The 13632-nt window shown below is 36.8% G+C and overlaps 1 protein-coding gene across 3 annotated transcripts in view; it reads left to right on the forward strand.

Moving 5' to 3' along the window:
* The window catches only part of DNAJC13 (DnaJ heat shock protein family (Hsp40) member C13), a 57091-nt gene that overhangs the window by 24373 nt on the left and 19086 nt on the right, over positions 1-13632 (forward strand). For 2 of the 3 annotated variants that reach the window (XR_001519287.2, XM_015617112.3), the window contains exons 20-36: positions 49-192; positions 1411-1425; positions 1935-2017; positions 3155-3308; positions 5427-5530; positions 5607-5766; positions 6727-6789; positions 7153-7254; positions 7404-7508; positions 7907-8109; positions 8547-8631; positions 9114-9268; positions 10192-10237; positions 10420-10574; positions 11176-11377; positions 12035-12150; positions 12992-13070. Coding sequence is in view for 2 of the 3 variants with exons in the window: in XM_015617112.3 (XP_015472598.1) it covers positions 49-192; positions 1411-1425; positions 1935-2017; positions 3155-3308; positions 5427-5530; positions 5607-5766; positions 6727-6789; positions 7153-7254; positions 7404-7508; positions 7907-8109; positions 8547-8631; positions 9114-9268; positions 10192-10237; positions 10420-10574; positions 11176-11377; positions 12035-12150; positions 12992-13070 (1971 nt within the window). In the remaining variant the exon portion in view is untranslated. The remainder of the gene's footprint in view (positions 1-48; positions 193-1410; positions 1426-1934; positions 2018-3154; positions 3309-5426; positions 5531-5606; positions 5767-6726; positions 6790-7152; positions 7255-7403; positions 7509-7906; positions 8110-8546; positions 8632-9113; positions 9269-10191; positions 10238-10419; positions 10575-11175; positions 11378-12034; positions 12151-12991; positions 13071-13632) is intronic. The other variant, XM_015617113.3, reaches the window with a different exon arrangement.

The following is a 13632-nucleotide window of genomic DNA, read 5'->3' on the forward strand; positions in this document are numbered from 1 at the left end:
TGCAGCAAAGATAACCCACAACTGTAAATAATTAGTTTTATTCTGCAGGATCAGTATGGCAAGTTTAATAAAGTGCCAGAGTGGCAGAGACTGGCTGGAAAAGCTGCAAAGGAAGTTGAAAAATTTGCCAAAGAGAAGGTGGATCTAGTCTTGATGCACTGGAGAGATCGAATGGGCATAGCTCAAAAAGAGGTAAAAGTATTTGAAACTCTTTGTTAGAGCAACTTGACTAAGTCACAGTAACCAGTTGAGTGTCAGAACACACACTCAAATAAATAGTAAAGAAATGTTGTGATGTGAGAGTTCTCCTTCCTTTTAGCAAACTCTCTACTTCTTATTCTTGGGTTAGAAATGGGTTCCAGGGAGAATGTTGAGCAGACAAATTAATTCCTTATAATTAATATGTATTAATTATATTATAATTAATATGTATTAAGCTTTAGCCAACCTTATCAAACTGCAGCGCAGCCTGTATGCATTTCTTGTAAGATACAGGAGAAAATTGCTGGAAATGTGTTGAAACCAGTTTTTGAAGTGTATTTAAAAGAAATGGAATATTCTTTGCATTCAAAATTGTGTACTGTACACCAGTAATATTTTAGTTATGGAACCTGCTTGAGGAATCATAGAATAGCCTGGGTTGGAAGGGACCTTAAACATCATCTAGTTCTATTCTCCCTGCCATGGACAGGGACACCACCTTAGGATTCACTTGAATATGGGTGTCTCAGTGCTTAAAGGGCAACACAAGGCTGTACCTAAGGTCATGATTGAGACTGAAGTAATAAATAACTGTTTTGATCTGTTGTTACTAGAGGAGAGCTTAAGCACTGCTTGAGTTTTTACTGTTGGTCTCCTTTTTCTTTTAGTTTTATTGCCATGTTCTAAATGACAAACTTTCAATTATGAGGTGTTCCCCTTAACTTTCTTTACTATAAGCAAATTCTAATACATTCTGGAAGTGAAACAGTCTGTTGTACATGCAAAGAATGATGAAAATGCAGAGTATTGAAAATGCCTGTCTTTGTAATTGTTTGATGTAGTAATAAGCTTTAATTTAGGAAAATCTAGCTCAAGCGTGTAGGACATGGTGCAGAAGTTCGATAGTAATATTTCTGAAGTAATGGTGAATTAGGTTCAAAAAAGGAAAATTGAAGAAATGTGAAAAATAATGGAAGGTCAAATTTTAAACTTTGCTTAAAGGACTTTAAACAACTTGTCTAGGTACTGAGTTTAAAGAGTAATTTTTCTATGTGGAGTTCTGAGCTGTGTCATTTCGCAGTAAATGTGTGCAAGTGTAGCTTGGAGAAGAGATAGTAGCAAGTTTGGTGTTACAGCTTTAAATTACTTCAGTGACTCTGGAGTGTTAAATATATTTTTCTTTTTCTTCCATTTTTTCTTCATAATCAGGACAGAAACAATATGGTGAGTCTGTATATCTCTGTCACTTGTGTGGACTCTATTGCTCAGACTTCTGCTTGCATGTGATACTTCATGTAGATGATAACACTGATTTCATGCTTCATCAAAATAGGGAATCTTTCAGTGACCAAGTCAGGCTTGGTTTTATTTTTGTGACTTCCTCTAGTTCTTTCAAGAGCAAAACATTCTTAATGTGGGTTTTCACCTCCATCAGCTTTGGAGCTGATGAATGCCTGCGGTGGTGGAAATTAAGCTTTTTTCAGAGAGAACTTGATTCTAAACAAATGATTTTTCAAACAGCTGAAAGTTTCTCTGGCATGATTTAACTTGGTGCAAATAACACTTGTGAAAAAAGTCTGTTGCTGCTACTCACTAGAAAAGGAGACATTATTAATGATGCTTAACTTATTATTGTTTTTGAAGGAGTGTAAAAAAATCCAGCCTTTTATTTTAAAAGGGAAAAATGGGAGGTATCTGCCTCTTCTAACTTGTGAAATTTGATTCTTTTGCAGAACATTATTCAGAAACCAGTGATATTAAGGAAACGACGCCAAAGAATAAAAATAGAAGCAAACTGGGATCTCTTCTATTACAGGTGAAAATGCTAAAGTTAATATTGTGGTCTCAGATACAAGTGACTTCCAATTTCTACCTGACTTGAACAGTGCAAGTGTTTTCTAACAGCTACATACTAAAAACCCCCTAAGCTATAAATAAGGATTTCACTTGTGTTTAGGGAAAGGAGGAATTTAGAAAGCTTCTGAAATATTATCAAACTACATAATTTTTATCCTTGAACCAAAAGGAAGAGTAAATAACAAACTGCAGGTGCAAATCTGCATGGTATTGAAGGCCAAGTGAAGTAGCACTGGAAAGCCTTGTAGTTTGATGGTATGTCAACCTGTAAGCTACTCAAGATCTTGTAACTTGAATTGGAACAAACATGACCTTAGAGCAGGGCAAGAGAAAGCACATGGATACTGGATTTCAAGTAGAGCCACAGGTCCTAAATGCAGGTTGCTTGCCTGTGAGTTCTTACAGCTGTCAAAGTTACAAGGGAGGGGCATCCATCTGGAAAAGATATATCGCTTTGGCTAGGGCCATTGTGTTAAATAGACTAATGAAACTTGGCTTGGCTAACAAACTAAGCAAGCTTGGGGAAATTCCTTAATCTTAGCTGCTTGATGTTTCTAAATGTCAAATAGTTTCATGAAAGGAAGATTTGTGTGCTCCTAAACCTTTGGTATTAAAGTCCATTCTCAATCTTTGGATCCAAAGGCTGTGTTGGTAACTTCTACTAAAGAATGTCCGCTGACTGTTTTGTGACACTTACGGCATTAACTTCTATTTTACTACATGAGCTACTTTATGTTGTTGTTGGTTTAAAACACAGCTGGTCTGTGCATGTCTGCTGCTCTGGATTGTTTACCTGTAGCCTTTATTGGCTTACAGTGAATTGCTTGCCTTTCTCCTGCTCATCAACTACATGCAGATGGCAAACTGAGCCCAAAGGGATGACATGGGCGTGCTTTAGTCTAGGCTGGTGTCCATGGCTGTGAAAACAGTATACAAGTGAACAACTGTAATTACTGTAACAAATTGGAGACCACTGCTCTCTGTCTTTTAATTAAGGTCCATTAATGCTAACAATCTCCTCTAGCTTGCCAGCTGAATTATATCTGCTTTTCAGATAATGTTTTGAGGGGTTTAAACTATGTAACTTCTTTTTTAGATTTGTTCAGGATCATGCTAGATCAAACTTGATTTGGAACTTCAAAACACGGGAAGAACTGAGAGATACTCTTGAGTCTGAGATGAGGGCATTTAATATTGACAGAGAACTTGGTAGTGCTAACGTTATCTCATGGAACCACCAGGAGTTTGAGGTAATTGACCTACTATAGGGCAAAATGCATCTGTAAAATATGTCTACTTGAAATGTCACTTCTGTCTCTGATTCCACAAGTGAATCTTGTGTGGATGATCCCTGACTGCAAGCTAGAATTTTTTTTGGGGTTATGGAATCAACTGCTAAGGCTTGAATCAGTGAACAGGTACTACTGTCCAGTGTCACTGTGCAAAACAGAGTCCTCTTTAACCTAACAAATGATGCTGTGGAGGTGAAACATTTATTAGAACCCATGGTGTATTCTTGCATTAGGTCGAGGGTTGGTCCTTACAGTGTTGTACAGATAAGTCAAATTTTTTGTGTGTGTGTTCTATCCAAATTGTTTTGGGTAGTTTCAGAAGTCACTTTTTTCTGATAACAAGTTTATTGGCTTTATTTCCATCATGTTTCAGTAATCCTGTGTCTGTTAAATGCTGTACTGCCAAATTATGAATATGTTATGGGGCTAAAACATGCTGCATTGTAAATTATAGATGAAGGTCATTGTCATCCTGTTCTAGGAACAGCAGAACCAAAACTAATAAAAAAAACTTGGATGGTTCTGCAAAGCAATCTGTATGGTCCTGATTGGCTTTCTCAAAACATCTTGCAAGATGTTTTCAAGTAATGTGCTAATAAACACTTCCTTTACTGTTCTCTTATCTCCAGTATTGTTGTGGTTCCGAACAACAATGTGGTTTTAATTAATGTGTAACGCTTTAGCAAAGCAGTTGAATTCAAAGCACCCTTGAATTCAACTGCAAGATACTCCTTAGATCTTCCCATTGCCATCCTTGAGTATGGCTTTCTAGTTACATTTGTACTGAGAACTATTAGTGAAATGAAAACAAACTTGGTTTGGGGAATTTCTTAGCTGATTACTCTGAAAATCAGGAAGAATTGCAAGACATCAGGCTAATGCTCTATGCAAGAGAACAATTTTACATTTTATCCTTATCACACAACTATAGGTTGCTTCTTACACTGATGCAGTAAATAGGCAGGGTTTAGATTGGTATTTCTTGCACTTTGGCATTTGTTTTTCCAAGTTTCCTTCAGGTATAGGTCAGGCACAGTGTCTGCTGTCCCAACCTTTTAGCACTGCAAACTGGGACCGAATCAGAAGTACAGATTTGAAACTTAGTAATAAAGACTTCCCCCATGTACTCTGTGCTCCTGTGTGGCTTTAGGCTGCTGGAATGTATCAGTAGCATTCTTGCAGCTATGACCCGGGATACTTTGGGACTGGATTGAACAGCTGCTGTCCCACAGATTTGTTTTTAAATAGTAATGAATATGTTATTGGACTATGCTGTAAGTATTTGAACTAGATAGTGGTGACAAAGACTTTCCTATCAACTATGAAATCTTTGGCAAGGGGGGGTGGTGGCTATCCTCTGAAAGCATACTAGTTGTATGATAGGCTATGATCAAATCTGTAGATAACTTTGTGGCCTCATGAAAAATCTGCAAAGTATGGATAAAAAAAACACACTGTAGAGTAGCTTTCTTGTATGTTAGAGGTAAGTGCTTGCCAAGTGCTTGTTACCACTGAACATTGAGGCATTTATTAAATTTAATGTAGTTGCTTTGAAGTTAATGATGGTTTTTATTGTGCAATTTTACTTCAGCTTCTTGTTTTGTGAACTGATGCCTCTAGGCTTTTATTATCCAGCACAGCAGCAAGCATAACTAGTAATTAGATCATGCTTGTGTTTCACACTTGCAGTAACATTAAGTGAAATACCTTGCAATGGTATACTTATTAAAACCTGAGTCACTGAATGCATTGTGTGTTACTCAAGTTTAGTTAATAAAACCAGCTGGTATTAGAAACAAGTTAGTTGAAGGCTGGAAATGGAGATTTCAATAAGATAAGAAGCTTCATTTATTCAGGAGGGCAGCAATAGTCAGTGGCTTTTATTTTGTAGATGTATGTTTCTTTAACAGAAAACTTGCAAATTTCAGTTTTCCTACGGCTTAGGAGAGTTTGCTAACCTTGTTGGGTTTTTAGATGCAATCAAGCTCAGTTTTGTTATGCAAGCAAAAGCTTACTGAAGGAGAAACAATATATATTGTCAATATATATTGTTAACTAAGGTGTTCTGTGTTACAGGTGAAATATGAGTGCCTTTCTGAGGAAATAAAAATAGGGGATTATTATCTAAGATTGTTGCTGGAAGAAGATGAAACTGAAGAGAGTGGAGCAATCAAAAGATCGTGAGACATTATTAAAACCTTATCTCATTCCTAAGGTCTGTTTGTTTTCTTTACTAAAATCTCATTTCTCTTTTAGATATGAATTCTTCAATGAACTCTACCATCGCTTCTTGCTTACCCCAAAAGTGAATATGAAATGCTTATGTCTGCAAGCATTGGCCATTGTTTATGGAAGGTGCCATGAAGAAATAGGACCATTTTCTGATACTAAGTACATTGTTGGAATGTTAGAAAGGGTAAGAATTATTTTAAATTATTGCATATAGTAGTTAACATACTGCTAGTCCAACATATGTTCAGATCCTTCAAGTTACTGTGAAACCCAAGTTTTGTATTTACAGTATGTGAATACTTCTTTCCATGCTGTCCAACAGCTGTTCTTAGTATCTCCCTTTGTTTCAGTTTCATTAAAGTTTAACTAAAAAACCTGTTGATCATAGAGATATTTCAAACTAGTCTCTTATATCTGCATTCTGTTGGCCTTAAACTTCAGCTTGCTTTTTAAAAATGCAGAAGCTTTATAAGAGGAGAATCTTTCTTCATATCACATTGTTTCAAAGTACTGCCTTCGAGTCATAGTCCCAGACTTAATGAAATGATAGCTCCAGATGAGCATATGTGGTGGATTAGATTTGTAGTAGTAGCTGCTTTGTCTATTAAGTGTCTGTTAAGTTATGTCTGACAATTGATTCAGCTTGCAAAAATAAATTTCCATTAAGTCTGAAGGAAGAGTTCTGCCCCTGTATCAGCATGGGTTTTGGCTGTTGCAAGTGAAACTGAACCAGTGTAGTCCCTTGTTATTTTGCTTTGAGCCTTGATAATCTCACCAGGGATTTAGATTTGTATTAGACAGTTACAGGGATGTAACTGTCTGCTGGCTAAAAGCAATCTCTTTTTCTCTTGTGCTTGTTTTAACTGGTTCACTGGGATTGCAAATGTAGTCCTGATAGAGCAGAGACTTGGAAGAATAGTGGGTTTGATCCAGGGCAGCAACAGTGTTGCAGGGCCTTTGCTCCTCAGTGGCAGAAAACTACCTTTATTAGCTGTGCATGAAACTGAACACTTAATAAATAGTCAGTAGGTTTTCTGGGCATGAAAAAACAATATGGGGCTTTGCAGCTGCAACTGTGTTGATTTTTGAAGGGAACTTTTAGTATGTGCTATGAAATACTAACTTGTTCTTTTCTTTGCAACAGTGCACTGACAGGCTTGAGCGGGACAGATTGATCCTGTTCCTCAATAAGCTGATCCTCAATAAGGTAAGGCGGACATGTACAGCAGTTTATCAGTCTTTTGGCTGTGTAAAATAGTTTGAACTAGTCTTTCAGGATTAACTTGAACAAAAATTCAAGTATTGAGGAAGTTTTATAATAATGTTTGATACAGCTTTCTGGAATGTGATAGCTGTTATTTACTGGTGAGAAAGCTGAAGGAAATATGTAAATATTGTAGTGATTTTATCATTCTAGTCACTTTAGAGAATGATTTGACTTGCTTTGTGGTCACTTCTTACTTGAATAAAGCTTACTTGAATAAAAATTGATGAAATAAATAATCATTGCTTAATGGCAGCAATGCTTATCTAGAAGATGATTTTAGTAATTCAGTTCATTTATTGACAGAGAAATGTGAAGGACCTTATGGATTCAAATGGTATCAGAATTCTTGTAGATCTTCTTACTCTGGCACATCTTCACACGAGCAGAGCTACAGTCCCTTTGCAGGTATGGGGCCTTTGTTTCTTACTACTCATATGTTGCTCTGCAAAAGGGACAGTTCTTAAAAAAAAATCAATGTACTTTTCACATTTCCTGTAGAAATGTGATATTTGCACTGTGAAGCTAAAGCTATTCTTGTAAACATCCACTTTTAGAGCAACGTGATTGAGGCAGCACCTGATGCGAAGAGGGAGAGCGAGAAAGAATGGTACTTTGGCAATGCTGACAAAGAAAGGAGTGGCCCTTACAGCTTTCAAGAGGTACCTGGCAGCTTCAGACTCACAACTTGACAAATTATTTTTGTCCTGCTGACTGGGTGTGTCTCAAACAGTGAGAGAGACCATAAGCAATGCTAAGGAATGTTCTTCAAGTAACTCTTTAAATAAGGATTAAAGCTAGATAAAAGACTTGATGTAGTGCCAAGAACTACAACCTTTTTGGTAAGACTGCCTACCCCTCCATGCCTGTTAGTTGCAACATCATCTGACACCTTCTACTTCATGATTCTATGTGACAGTGTTATAAACACATTGAAATTTCATTCAACAATAATAGTCAGCTGTACAGCAGTTGAAAACTTGCCATGAGTGTGAGTGTTTAGGAGCAAAGGTGGTTCTGAATGCTGAATAAACTAAATTCATCTCTAATCTTGCAATAGATGCAGGAACTATGGAACAATGGAAATCTGACTTCAAAAACTCGTTGCTGGGCTCAGGGTATGGATGGCTGGCGACCCTTACAGGTCATCCCTCAGCTGAAGTGGTGCTTGCTTGCCAGCGGCCAGCCTGTGTTGAATGAGACTGACCTTGCCACACTTGTCCTCAACATGCTCATCACCATGTGTGGATATTTTCCCAGCAGGTAAACAGGGATTTTTCAGCAGAAAGGGTTAACTTTATGTGACAGATGCATGAATTCATAAATTCTGTCTTAAAGCTTTCCTTAGAAAGTAGTACATTAAGGAACTCTATTAAAGAGCCTTTTACATGGTAGTAATTCATTCTGTGGTCAAATAGAGAGTTTGTAAATGAGACAATACTAATATTGTGAAAAGGATGGCGAGAATGAATGCACAAGCTATGTGCATTTCTAATGCTATAGACAGGCTCTTGTTTAACTTAAAACTGCTTTAATGCAGGACACTAAACCACATTTACTAAGTCTAACAACAAACTTTGAAGCTAACAAAAAAAGACAAAGGGTGTGGCTTCAATAGTCTAATACTTAATAAAATTGTTAGTTCTTGAAAGAGAAAAGGCACTGATTGTGCTTACTGCTCTACTACTTGATTTCTTTAGGGATCAAGATAATGCTATTATAAGACCTCTGCCTAAAGTGAAAAGGCTGTTGTCAGATAGTACTTGCCTTCCTCATATCACTCAGGTAAGTAACTTCCAAAATGTACCTAAATGAGTGAAAGTTTGACTTTATTGTCTTCTGCATCCGAATGCTTTAGGTGGGGCAAACACATCAAAGAACAATTGTAACATTGTGCAGATCTCTGACCATGCAGTTGTTCCTTTCATAGGGTGTTGTTTCAAATTTCATGCTTTGCAGCCAATTTTGTAAAGAAATACTTCTGTTCTTGGAGATACTGAGGAGCCACCTAGACCTGGACTTATAAAGACCTGGACATTGGTCTTCATCAACTAGGTCTAGAAGATGATGCTTTTAGCAGAGGGATTTGAGGTCTCTTTCAACTTAAAATAGTCTTTGATTGACACTTGCTGTTTTCAAGCTGAAGTATTCTTTAACTATAATTCCTGTAAGTTTCTGGGTTGTCCCAATAATTAGTTAAAGCTTCAGTTTTGGCTAGATAACTTGCATTTCTTGCAGCTAATATAAATGCTTATGTTTGATTTCAGCTCTTGCTGACTTTTGATCCTATCCTTGTGGAAAAAGTTGCTGTATTACTCTCTCATGTCATGCAAGACAACCCTCAGTTACCTCGTTTTTATCTGAGTGGAGTATTCTTCTTCATCATGATGTACACTGGTTCCAATGTACTTCCCATTGCAAGGTGAGGAAAATGAACAGCCAAAAGTACCTTGTGACCAGTCATGCTCAGGACTGCTGCTTTACATACATCTCTACATGCTCTGGGGGAGTGTGGGTAGCTAGAACCAACATGAAATTCTTCTTCTAAAAAGATTTCCTCCGCATGATCTAGTCAGTCAGCAAAAAGTAAATTTCTTATGATCCTTCCAGAGAGGGAATGAGAGCACGTCCAATGATACAGTTTTAACAGTACAGCTGGGCGTGCCTTATTGTAGAATAAACACTGAAGCACTAAAATGCAGTAACACAGGCTACATATATGCTGATGTAGCTTTTTGATAGTAGGCAGCTATTTAAAGGGTTTAAAAAGTCTGAAAACCTCTTTCAATATTGATGCCTAAAGCAGTTAAATCAATCTGTACTGCCTGATAATGCACTGCACATGCAGGTGGCTATTGCAGTTCATTTCAGTACTTTCCTTATAAATGCAATAGTTCATAAAAAGCTGTCCTACAATTCCAGTTAAGTCTCTTGTACAGTGAAATGCATTGGGAAATGATTGCATGCTTCCACAGTGACTCTGGTGTAATAGACCTGTCAGCAGTTAGTATAAAATCATCCCTGCAGTGATGATCTAACAGCACAGAGGTTGTCTGTGTCTATCAGCATCTTTTTTTTGTGTGTGTAGAAAACAAGCTTTCAGGAACAAAGCTTTCAAACTGAAATGATGAGCATAAGGCAACATTTATAACACAGGAGTGTTTAGCTTGGTGGAGTTCCAAGGATTTAATGAACTTAGTGCAGAAATTTTTACAGCTGTTGCAGTTACTCTTCTGTCTCAAAGTAAATGTGCAGTACCTGCCAGCTGGACTATGTTGGTCTGCTTACTATTCTAGGGTACCGTAGTATCAGACAAAAAGAAAGTAACTGCTGTTTCTCTTCTAGGTTTTTGAAATACACACATACAAAACAAGCTTTCAAGTCTGAAGAAGTGAGTAGATTGCAAAAGTAACTACCTCTGTTTCCAAATAGTTTTGCAGACTACCTGTAGTAGTTTTTTAACTAGAATTTAAGAGAACTATAAGGGAAAAGGGGGAGAGCTTTTTGGTCTCAAATTAATTAGCAAGACAGAATTCAATTACCTTTGAGATGACCATGTGATCTCTTCTGTAGACAAAAAGTCAAGATATAGTTCAAAGAAGTATACTTGGACATATTCTTCCTGAAGCAATGGTGTGTTACTTAGAGAACTATGAACCAGAAAAATTTTCTGAGATATTCCTTGGAGAATTTGACACTCCGGAAGCAATTTGGAGCAATGAAATGAGGTAAGTGTTTTCTGTCAGAGGGACAAATAAATCTGAACGGCAGGTTATGTTGAAGAGGTATTTGACATTCTTAAAGAAAGCTGAAAATACCTGGATTCCATGGCTTCCTCTTGTTTACCTTCTGCAAGGGCAATGTCCTCCACTGCACTCTGCTTCAACCAAAAATAACGAGGGCAAGGGAGAGCAGAATTGGCAGTGGGAATGGGAATATTTCTCTGAACATCTTGAGTAAGTTATTTTGTGAATGGAGATTTGACTATCTATGTGAAGTGCATATACTTACTCATATGAACTTTTTTATTACCAGTATCTATCTCTGTGATATACCTCTAATATTTAAATACATATTAGGCTCTCCTAGAAAGTAAAGAGGTGTTGAGAAAGGCAAAATACCACTTTTAATTGTTTTCAATAATCTAGTTTTCATGGTGTTTAAATAACTTTCTGATAGAAAAGGACAGAATCTAATTCTAAACCCCTCCTGAAATGTGTGAAAATTCTAAGCAAAACCTTTTCAGAAGAAATCATTGAACATGTTTGTACAGTGAGTGAGGATTGAGGACAGCTGGGCAAGTGTTAAACTAAACTTTGTAACTTTTAGGCGTCTAATGATAGAGAAGATTGCTGCTCATCTTGCTGACTTCACCCCTCGTCTTCAAAGCAATACAAGAGCCCTCTACCAATACTGTCCCATCCCAGTTATCAACTATCCCCAACTGGAAAATGAGCTGTTCTGTAACATTTATTACCTCAAGCATCTTTGTGATACACTCAGATTTCCAGACTGGCCAATTAAAGATCCGGTAAGTAGGAAGTATTTTAAGATTCATTTAGTTCCTGATTTTTCAGTCCTAAAAGTTAATGAAAAGTCCTAAAAAATGAACAAAAATCAAATGCTAGGTTTGTTGCAAGTAACTCCTTTATTGTGAATTTTGGTTTACAAGTAAAGACTTTAAACCCTACTTTATCTTGAAGCACAATAGTGTTCTTTCCACATAGCAACCCCATAAATGTGTCCTCCTTGTGGTGACTACTTAAATAGCAAAATCAAGCATACAAGAAACTTCAGAGAGTGTTTTAGTGACTCTTATTTTGGGGGTGGGAGAAGGAATGGAAAATCACGACTTAGGGGTTCTATTTGTCCACACTGCAGAAGAAACCAAGCTAACATGTCAGTACATTAACTGAAGAGATCTTTTTGGTACAAGTCTATGGACTAGATTTGTCGAAGCAGCTTTATTTATTCATGCAGCTTTGCAGTTTTTATAGTATCATGATGTGAAGTGTGTCTTATTTAAGTGATTTGTCATCCTCTAATTTGACTCTTACATAGTCATTTTAATCTCAAGGTGCTTTTATCTTGAAAAAATACAGGATTAATTAATAAAACAGCATTTTATTAAAAATTATGTATACTGGTGTCAGCATAAATTAAACACTAATAAATTGTAATTCTTGAGGTTAAACTGTTGAAAGATACCCTAGAAGCTTGGAAGAAGGAGGTGGAGAAGAAGCCACCTACCATGTCAATAGATGATGCTTATGAAGTTCTTAACCTACCCAGAGGACAAGGCCAGTAAGTTGTCTTCAGGATTTAAAGTTGTATAACTACTTTTATATAAATTCCATGTACTAAACAAACTGAAGTTTCTTGTCTCTGTACTTGAGTTATTGGTACCAGCTCAGTCATGTGTAGCACCTTCTTTCACAGTGGAGGATTGATTTGCTGAAGAGAAACAAAGCTTGGAAATACAATTCCAGTGTCAGAGAAAACAGTTGTTAAAGTGTTTAGATAAGCTGAAAGTGGGGGAAAGAATGCTTTGAACTTTGCTCTTTTAAAGGACAAGGTTTAGATTCAACCATAGTGAGCAAAGAATATAGCAGAACTTGAATGTATTCAAAGAAGCTTTTTTCTGTAATCATCCTTCTCCCTCCCCCATATTTCCCTTTTTCTCAATGATTATATCCGTAGAATTTCTTGTGTCCTGTCTTGCCACTGGTTTCTGACTTCAGATCCCTAGAAGTGAACCAACAGCAGTTTGTGTTTATCCTTCAAGAACAGTACATTTACTTCAAATGATGAAATACTATCTTTTAACACTTGTAGCTCATTTAGATTCTTCATTTAAAATATTGAGGGACTTTGAGCGCCTTCTGGTTAATATATTAGGTACAAGATCTATTAAAATACTTTCAGTCTCTAAAACTCTTTCCTATTGTGACTATATGATCACCCCTGATTCAGTGTAAGATGATGAAGCAGGGTTTTAAAAAGGAAGTAGGAGAGCTCTGTAGTTTTCACTCAACTGCAGTTACTGTTAGTAGTGTTGTCAGAACCCCAGGCTGGTTTTGCTGTGGGTTTTTTTGTTGTTGTTTTTTGTTATTAAATGTAATTGATGCGACTTGTTTTATTGTAGAAATGATGAAAGCAAGATCAGGAAAGCTTATTTCAGGCTGGCTCAAAAATATCACCCAGACAAGAATCCAGAAGGCAGGGTATGTACAGCACAAATTTATGGTGTTAACAAAATGGGGACATACTCAGCTATTATGTATATTAAGAATTTTGAAATGCACACTTAAATTGTCTTTTTTCCTTTTAAAAGCTATGCCCTAGGTGAATGCTAAAATACAGATTAATGCTACAGATGAATAATTGAACTAATCTCATTCAAGGTTTTAGAATTTCTACAGTAAACTGGTATAGTCAGATCAGACTCACATCTCAGAAGTGGTCTTGTTTAGAGAGTTACAAGGACCTAAATAAGCTATTTGTTCTCTTTCAGAGACTGACTGCATCCTCTGCCCATTCTCACAATCCAGCTATACTTACTGCTTTTGTCATAGTATAATTGACTTGAAGTCTCTTGCCTAGGGCAGAGTTCAGGAGACAAAATAAAACTGATCTATGAACCAGTGTTTTTTGCAGTGTTTCCTGAAGTGCAGTGAGGCACCAAAGCTAGTGCTGTCACTAATAACCTGAAATGCTCTATTTAAATTTATTCAAATGCTCTATTTTTTTATCTACTTAAACTGATGCTCCAGTTATTTAGAGGGT

The sequence above is a fragment of the Parus major genome, chromosome 2 (genome assembly GCF_001522545.3).
Source record: "Parus major isolate Abel chromosome 2, Parus_major1.1, whole genome shotgun sequence".
NCBI classification, from domain to species: domain Eukaryota; kingdom Metazoa; phylum Chordata; class Aves; order Passeriformes; family Paridae; genus Parus; species Parus major.